This window comes from Solea senegalensis, unplaced genomic scaffold (assembly GCF_019176455.1).
Source record: "Solea senegalensis isolate Sse05_10M unplaced genomic scaffold, IFAPA_SoseM_1 scf7180000016481, whole genome shotgun sequence".
Classification (NCBI taxonomy): Eukaryota; Metazoa; Chordata; class Actinopteri; order Pleuronectiformes; family Soleidae; genus Solea; species Solea senegalensis.
Window position 1 is genome coordinate 1 of NW_025321818.1, and position 9,275 is coordinate 9,275.

Consider the following 9,275-nt stretch of genomic DNA (forward strand, 5'->3'; position numbering starts at 1 on the left):
CACATGATCTCGTCTTTATCTGCGTCACACGATCTCGTCTTTATCTACGTCACACGATCGGGTCTTTATCTACGTCACATGATCGTGTCTTTATCCACGTCACATGATCGTGTCTTTATCTACGTCCAACACATACACACACTCACTCTCACACACAGGAGCTGCTGGTCCTCTGCTGCCTCGTGTGGTCACTTTGTGTCACTGAGTTCAGTCTAAATGAAATATTTCAAATGCTGAATTCATTAAACTCAGACATAAGAACTTAGTGATGGAGGCAGCAGTGTGTGTGTGTGTAATATTAAAATCAGTGGTATTCTCTATGAGGTTTGGTGTGGTTTTATGAGAAGAAAAACAGATTTAACAAAAATGCCCCCCTTCTCTCTGTGTACCGGTGTCTCTCGTCCTGTGGGTTTCTCATGTAAGAGTGAGGACTTCTGTTGACGCTGCTGTCGTCGATGTTTCCTGTGTTCCTGAAAATTCTTCCTGGTTTCAGGTTACGATGAGCGATGTCGACGCTCTGCGGTCAAGCACACGTTACAATCACTGACCTTTGACCTTCTGTCACCTTTCATCCTCATGCTCTATGTTGTTATGACGAGATAACAGGTGAATAAAGATAAAGAGAAGTCAGACAGGAGCAGTGGATCACAGACACGAGCAGTGGATCACAGACACGAGCAGTGGATCGCAGACTGAGCTGGACACAGAGACACAGGAGAAGTGGATCTGACTGGAGCAGTGGATCACAGACTGACACGCACAGACACAGGAGACACAGACAGGCGGATCAGGAAGTGGATCGGACGGACAGACAGGATCACAGACAGGAGCAGTGTATCACAGACACAAGCACAGATTGGAGCAGTGGATCATTACCCAGCACAGCACAGAGCAGTGATCACGTGGATCCTGGACACGACAGTGGATACAGACGAGCAGTGGATCTGAGCTGGAGCAGTGGATCAAGACAGTGAGCTTGGATCAACTGGAGCAGTGGATCCTGAATCACAACACGAGCACAGACAGGAGATGTGGATCAACAGGGAGCAGTGGATCGCAGACACTCAGCACAGACGGGAGAAGTGGATCACAGACAGGAGAAGTGGATGACAGACAGGAGCAGTGGATCACAGGAGCAGTGTATCACAGACACAAGCACAGATTGGAGCAGTGGATCACAGAACCGAAGCACAGACAGGAGATGATGACAGACAGGAGCAGGGATCACAGACGGCACAGACGGGAGAAGTGGATCTGAACAGGAGAAGTGGATGACAGACAGGAGCAGTGGATCTGACAGGAGCAGTGGATCACAGAGCAGGAGCAGTGGATCACAGACACGAAGCAGCGACAGACAGGAGCAGTGGATCACAGACGGCACAGACAGGAGCAGTGGATCACAGACTGGAGCAGTGGAATCACAGACCACGAGCACAGACAGGAGAAGTGGATCACAGACACGCAGCACAGACGGGAGAAGTGGATGACAGACAGGAGCAGTGGATCACAGACAGGAGCAGTGGATCACAGACACCAGCACAGACAGGAGATGTGGATGACAGGGGAGCAGTGGATCACACAGCACAGACGGGAGAGAGTGGATGACAGACAGAGCAGTGGATCACAGACAGAGAAGTGGATGACAGACAGCAGGGATCACAGTGATCACAGACATGAGCAGAGCAGGAGAGAGTGGATCACAGTGGATCATGAGACTGGAGCAGTGGATCACACAAGCACAGACAGGAGAAGTGGATGACAGACAGGACAGGGATGACAGACAGGAGCACAGACAGGAGAAGTGGATCACAGACGAGCACAGACTGGAGCAGTGGATCACAGACACGAAAGCACAGACGGAGAAGTGGATGACAGACAGGAGTGGATCACAGACAGGAGCAGGGATCACAGACAGGAGCAGTGGATCACAGACCCAGCACAGACAGGAGAGTGGATCGAAAGCAGACTGGGCAGTGGATCAGGACCTGCACAGACAGGAGATGTGGATGACAGACAGGAGCAGTGGATCACAGACACGGAGCACAGGCGGGAGAAGTGGATCAGACAGGGAGCAGTGGATGACAGACAGGAGCAGGGATCACAGACAGGAGAAGGATGAAGACAGGAGCATGGATCACAGACAGGTTTGGACTGACACAGATCGAGAGCAGCACAGACAGGAGAAGTGGATCACAGCAGCAGTGGATCACAGACTGGACTGGAGCAGTGGATCGAACTGGAGCAGGGATGACAGACAGGAGCAGTGGATCACAGACAGGAGCAGTGGATCACAGACAGAGCAGTGGATCACAGACAGGAGCAGTGGATCACAGACAGCAGTGGGATTACAGACAGGAGCAGGGATCACAGATATAGCAGTGGATCACAGACTGGAGCAAGTGGATCACAGACTGGAGCAGTGGATCACAGATACAGTGGATCACAGACTGGACAGAGAAGTGGATGTACAGACAGCAGACAGCAGTGGATCACAGCAGTGGATCACAGACACGAGCACAGACGGGAGAAGTGGATCACAGACAGGAGAAGTGGATGACAGACAGGAGCAGTGGATCACAGACACACCCTGACGATACCGTCCACTAGTGGTTTGATGGACTCTCTGATGTAACCGCTGCTGCTGATCATAAGCAGCGTGTACTGGAAGAATCCGCCCAGTCCACAGTGAGTGTGAGTTCCACTGAGAACCACGTTCTCCTGACGATACACGTCCCCGAACTTCAGGTGCAACGCCTGCAGCACCTGCACACACACACACGTACAACATTCATGACTTGAGGGGACACTGCATTAACTTATATTCTTATATTCTTATGCTTCCTGTAGCTGCTCGCATCCGCTTCAAGACTCTAGTGCTTGGGTTCCATGCTACAAACGGATCCGGTCCAGCCTACATCCAGGACATGATCAAAACCTACACCCCAGCCCGCCCACTCCGCTCTCGCTGCCCCCTCACTGAGAGGATCGCAGAGACACTCGCAGAACTCCAGACTGTTCACTGTCCTCGCTCCCAAATGGTGGAACGATCTCCTCATCGTCATCCGGACAGCTGAAAGCCTCCACATCTTCCGCCGCCGACTAAAAACACATTTCTTCCGTCTCTACCTCGACTAAGACGACGACAAAAACAAACAAAACAAAAAAACGTATACATCGCACTCATGACTAGCACTTCATAGTTCTGTTTACTTGAAGTTCTTACTTACTTCTAGCTCTTATTTGTACCCAAATGTTTAAATGCACTTATTGTACGTCGCTTTGGATAAAAGCGTCTGCTAAATGACATGTAATGTAATGTAATGTAATTCATTTCATGGAGACTTACTCTAACCCTTAACTACAATTACTACTGGCCTAACCCTAACCCTAACCCTAACCCTAACCCTTACCCTAACCTCACCTAACCTTAAAACATATCTTCACCTTAAAATGTAGTCATTCACATTATGGAGACTTGATTTTTGTCCCCACAAGGAAGACACGTCCCCATAATGTGACTGTGTGAACAGGTTTAGGTCCCCACAACATTAGTAATTAGCACACACACCATAACCAGTTAATAAACCTTTTGTGTGTGCATGTGCGTGTGTGTGCATGTGCGTGTGTGTGCGTGTGTGCACGTGCGCGTGTGTGTACCTCCAGCCGAAGTCTCTGTGATATCATTCCCACGTCTGCGGTGACGAACACAAGTCTCCGCCCCCCATCATCGATGATGAAGGCTCGACTGTACAGGCGTGTGTGAATGCCTGCAGCCTTCTGCTGAGGGTTTGCGTAGCCACATCACACACACACACACACACACACAGAGTTTCAGAAGGAGAAATTCATGAGGATAAATATGGAGTTTATCTCACAAGCTGAGTCACAGTGTGACATCACAGCAGCCGAATATTTGGTCTTCCTGTTTTCAGAGAACCGAGGTCGTGCAGAGAACGAGCTCTGAAGGAAAAAACAGCTGCTTTCTCTATGAGGTTCTGTTATAGGTCTCTGCAGCCTCTGATTTCTCTGTTGTTCTGTACATGGCAGCAGAGATGATGTCACACTGTGTCTCAGCAGCATGTGTCTCAGGTGTGTGTCCAGCTCAGGCTCAGTGGGACTCAGGAATGAGAACCACGTTCTCCAGGAAACCAAACTCCAGTCAGTTTCCCTGTCGTTTTAAAGCTCACAGTGCAGAGACGTTTGTCTGCTTCCTGTGTGCGTCCACAGAGACGTTTGTCTGCTTCCTGTGTGCGTCCACAGAGACGTTTGTCTGCTTCCTGTGTGCGTCCACAGAGACGTTTGTCTGCTTCCTGTGTGCGTCCACAGAGATGTGTCACACAGCAATGCTGTCTCTGGAGTCCCAGGTGTCCACGTAACCACCGTAACAACCCCAGGTTTGTCCCCGTGGACAGCTGTATATGCATTTAAGACTTTAAGACATTTGAACGCACCACAGGTCGTTCTCATGTCCTTGAATGCAGCATGAGTGACAGTACTGACCAGAGGGATCTCAGCCGGTGGTCCAGTGCAGTCGGCTCGACCCACTCCGATCAGATAAGTTTGGTTCTGAGGAGGAAGCGTTGGTCCAGATGTTGGATCTGGAGCTGACAGTTGGACAGAAGACAGATCAATAATCCATCATCACTTCTATAACTCTGTCATCACTAATCATTAGCTGCAGATCAAACCCGATCAATAAATGATGATGAATGATGCAACATGTTCTGTGTGTGACTGTGTGTGTGAGTGCGAGTGTGCGTGTGTGTGTGTGGTGTGTGTGCATGTGTGTGTAATGTGTGTGTGTGTGAGTGTGTGAGTGTGTGTGAGTGTGTGTGAATGTGCGTGTGTGTGTGCATGTGTGTGTGTGTGAGTGTGTGTGAGTGTGTGTGTGTGTGTGTGAGCGTGTGTGTGTGCATGTGTGTGTGGAGTGTGTGTGTGAGTGTGTGGTGCGGTGTGTGTGTGTGTGTGATGTGTGTGTGTGTGTGTGGTGTGTGTGATGTGTGTGTGTGGAGTGCGCAGTGTGTGTGTGTCATGTGTCAGTGTGTGTGTGAGTGTGCATGTGTGTGTGTGTGTGTGTGTGAGTGTGTGTGTGAGTGTGTGTGTGTGTGTGTGTGTGTGTGTGTGCATGTGTGAGTGTGTGTGAGTGTGTGAGTGTGGGGTGTGTGTGTGTGTGTGTATGTGTGTGTGTGAGTGTGAGTGTGTGTGTGTGTGTGTGGATGTGTGTGTGTGCATGTGTGTGTGCATGTGTGTGTGTGTGTGTGTGAGTGTGTGTGTGTGAGTGTGGGAGTGAATTGTGTGTGTGTGTGTGGATGTGTGTGTGTGTGTGAGTGTGTGTGTGAGTGTGAGTGTGTGTGTGTGTGTGTGTGTGTGTGTGTGTGTGTGTGTGTGTGTGTGTGTGTGTGTGTGAGTGTGTGAGGTGCATGTGTGTGTGTGTGTGTGTGTGTGTGTGAGTGAGTGTGCAGTGTGTGTGTGTGTGTGTGTGTGTGTGTGTGTGTGTGTGTGTGTGTGTGTGTGTGAGTGTGTGTGTGTGGGTGTGTGTGTGTGTGTGGAGTGTGTGTGTGCATGTGTGTGTGAGTGGTGTGTGTGTGTGTGTGAGTGCGTGTGTGAGTGTGCATGTGTGTGTGTGCATGTGTGTGTGTTCACCTGCGTCACTCTTCCAGGTGAACATCACTGTGATCAGCGCCACACACGCCATCGTCATCAGGATGAAGAGGACGCCCAGCGTGACCTCAAGGGCAGAGAAACCACAGCACGCTGACTTCCTGACGGCCATTTTGTCTGTCAGCACAGAGGAAAGACTTCAACTTTGAATTCAATCTGAAGAAAATGTTAAGTTTAAAGTAGTTTGAGTTTAGCTTTGCTCAGTCTAGTTGAGCTTATCTTAGTTTTAGTTTAGTTTCAGATTCATTCTGTTTGGTTAGCTGTTTTTTAACTGAGCTTTTGTTAAGTCCAGGTTAACTTTGGTTTTGTTTAACTTTGGTTTGGTTTGCTTAATTTAAATCTCAGTTCAGTTTAGATTTATTAAGTTTAGATTAGTTCAGTTCATTTTAGCTCATTTTAACTTGGCTCATTTTATTTAGTTTCAGTTTTTAGTTTTTTTATTAGCTTACTTTAGGTTTACTTTACTTTTAGTTTGATTAAGGTTTAAGTTAGATTTTAGTTTAGTTTGTTTATTGATTGACATGTAGCCTTAGCTCAGCTCAGGTTTTAGCTCAAGTTTTAGCTCAGGTTTTAGCTAGTTTTAGCCCAGATTTCAGCTCAAGTTTTAGTTCAGGTTTTAGCTCAAGTTTTAGTTCAGGTTTTAGCTCAGGTTTGAGCTCAAGTTTTAGCTTAGGTTTGAGCTCAGGTTAAACAGTTCAACACTGAAAAAACAAAAGCAGATATTTGATCAATAAAACCGATCGATCAGGTTTGTCACAACAGACGTGGTTCTTTTCCTCAGAGGTCACAGAGGTCAGTTTCCTCTGACCTCTGTGACCTCTGAGGAAAAGAACCACAGGTCCGACTCACTCACACAGAACCTGAGAGAAGACGACGTGGTCGTACTCACCTGTAGCTGAGTGTGTGTTTGTGTGTGTGTGTGTGTTCACAGCTGTTTATCTGATTAACTGTCGCTCAAAGGTCAAACCTGAGCCACACACACACACACAAGTTATCGATTATAGATTGTGATCAGTGAGTCAATAAATTCATTCAAACACTTGTGTGACCTTTGACCTGATAAAGTGTTCATGTTCACCCTCTCACCTTCTTTTTTTTCCCCACACTCTTTAGTCATTAAGGACAAAAATGTCCACACTTGTTTTACATAAATAACTTATTTAGATAACTTAGGTTAGATTCCTGGACCAGGAGGGTATTCCATCAAGCAGGCTAAAGGTAAAGCCAAGCTTAAATGGCCAAGTCTGGCTAATATGAGTGAGAGTTCGGTTCCATCAAAGAGGCTGAGATTAGCCCCAACTCAGTAATCATGGAAACTATGACTCTGGCTAAGCCTCAACCATGGCTAAGCCATAACTGTGGCTCGGGTTTCCATTCCATCAATCTGAGCCTCAACCCTGTTCCACCAAGGTGGCTAATGTGAATGCCAGCCAAGTAACCATGGTAACTTATGCTGCCGGGCAAACCTGGTGTGTAGCAGGCTAAAAGTGAAGCTTAGCACCATCTATGATCAAAGAATGTCCAATAGACAGAAACAGAGACACACACAACTGTCATGGAATGATAAAATAATATGTAAAACATAAACTATATAATAAAATGTATTCAAGAAATTATTTAGACTAATAATTATATATTATATAATATTAAGTACATTAAAGAACATTATCACCAAAATTAAAATAAATACAAAATTAAACTAATTAGCAAAAAATATAATAAAAGGAAATTTAAAGAGATCATCATTGTTTTGATGTAACAAGGGTTAGGGCCTCTGATTGATAGGAGATAGATGATTGATTTGCTGTCACCTGCATTCACTTACTGTAATTGTGTCCTCGTCTCCATTGAATTGCTTGATTTGCTAAAATGATTCTAGATAAATAATCAATAGATCTGTCATATGATTATTTCCTATAGAATGATAACCAACATTGCATTTCTTCATGTAATAATCTACCATCAATTGTATGATAAATGTGATGAGTCATGTAAAATACTTTGATTAAATGTAGCCTATTATTATCAAAAATGTAGACAAGGCAACTTTATATAGCACATTTTAGCACAAGGTTTAAAGTGCTTTACATAAAGTAAAATGAAAATACAACAATTCAACATATAGCATGTGGGACAAAATACAGCATGTAAAAATGACAGGCTTAAATGAAAATGATATCAATTCTATACAATTGGCCATGCAGGAAATAAATGAAAGCTATCCATCGATTTGCATAACATTCAGTTGATAAATGTGATGAATATCACTTTCTAACATTAGTACTAGGGCTGCCAAACGATAAAAAAGGGAGAATTTCACATAAATTGCAGTGAAACAATAATGTTATTTTAATTATGTTCATATGAATGTTACTTATTAGGGCTGTCTTTTTGTTCTTTGGGGATTTGGTTGCATTAATTTCAATTCAATTCAATTTATTTGTATAGCGCCAAATCATAACATACATTATCTCAAGGCACTGTACATAGACAACATCAAGGAGAGCAGAGAAACACATAGTTGATTAGTTTAAAACAAAAACCATCAAGAAATCAATTGGTAGATTATTGTCTCCATATATTTTGTCCCTTTGATGGAGGATTTATAAAACATGATGATGCTGAAATACTTCATTTTCTTTGTCACTTACGCATTCAGCCTGTCGGCAATATTCTGCCATGGTTTGTTGATTGCCGCGGTATTGCCCTTCTTTGGGATTATGTGGCTGTAATCCTTATATACCTACATGAGGAGGGTTTGCTCCGCTGCAGAGAACATCTCTGCACGCTCTTTTCCCTTGCTTTTCGGCATTTTTCACAGTTTCCGCGCTCGACTAGAATGGGCTTTTTATTTTCCCTGTGGACGTGCACAGGGAAAATAAAGTTGAGGCTTAACAGGTGAGGCTTGACTAAGCGTCAGGTGGAGCCAGCTGATTTCACTTGATGGAACGACTTGGAGCTAGATTGGGAGGTGGAGCTTAGTCAAGCTTCAAGTTTACACCTAAGTCTGGCAATTCTTAGCTACGTTGATGGAACACCCCCCAGGGGGAGGAGTTTATATGTTTTTGTTTTGAACGTAAAAAAAAACATCACAGACGTGAGTGAATGATGACATGAATGTCCTGCATTGGATTTAAAGTGACTTATGTCGCCCACCTGAAGAATTCTGAGGCATTATCGAAGCACTGGTGACAATGTTTAAAGGTGACATCGAATGCTTGTATCACACATATATGTTAGGTCTACTTACATATATTAACTTGTTTTCATGGTCACATATATATGTTAGTTATGGAGGTCTACTTACATATATTAACTTGTTTTCATGGTCACATATATGTTAGTTATGGAGGTCTACTTACATATATTAACTTGTTTTCATGGTCACATATATATGTTAGTTATGGAGGTCTACTTACATATATTAACTTGTTTTCACGGTCACACATATATGTGAGTTCTGGAGGTCTACTTACATATATTAACTTGTTTTCATGGTCACATATATGTTAGTTATGGAGGTCTACTTACATATAGTAACTTGTTTTCATGGTCACATATATATGTTAGTTATGAGGTCTACTTACATATATTAACTTGTTTTCATGGTCGCA

General features: G+C 44.6%; 1 protein-coding gene across 1 annotated transcript; it reads right to left on the reverse strand.

Annotated features, from left to right (window-relative positions):
- Positions 1-318: 318 nt before the first annotated feature.
- LOC122763128 (neutral ceramidase-like) lies at positions 319-3,798 on the reverse strand. Its single transcript, XM_044018205.1, has 3 exons — positions 3,658-3,798; positions 2,587-2,763; positions 319-517 (listed from the first exon to the last, which is right to left on the reverse strand). Exons 1-3 carry the CDS (start codon positions 3,682-3,684, stop codon positions 338-340), a joined length of 384 nt encoding a protein of 127 aa, XP_043874140.1. The 5' UTR covers positions 3,685-3,798; the 3' UTR covers positions 319-337.
- Between the last annotated feature and the right edge of the window lie 5,477 nt (positions 3,799-9,275).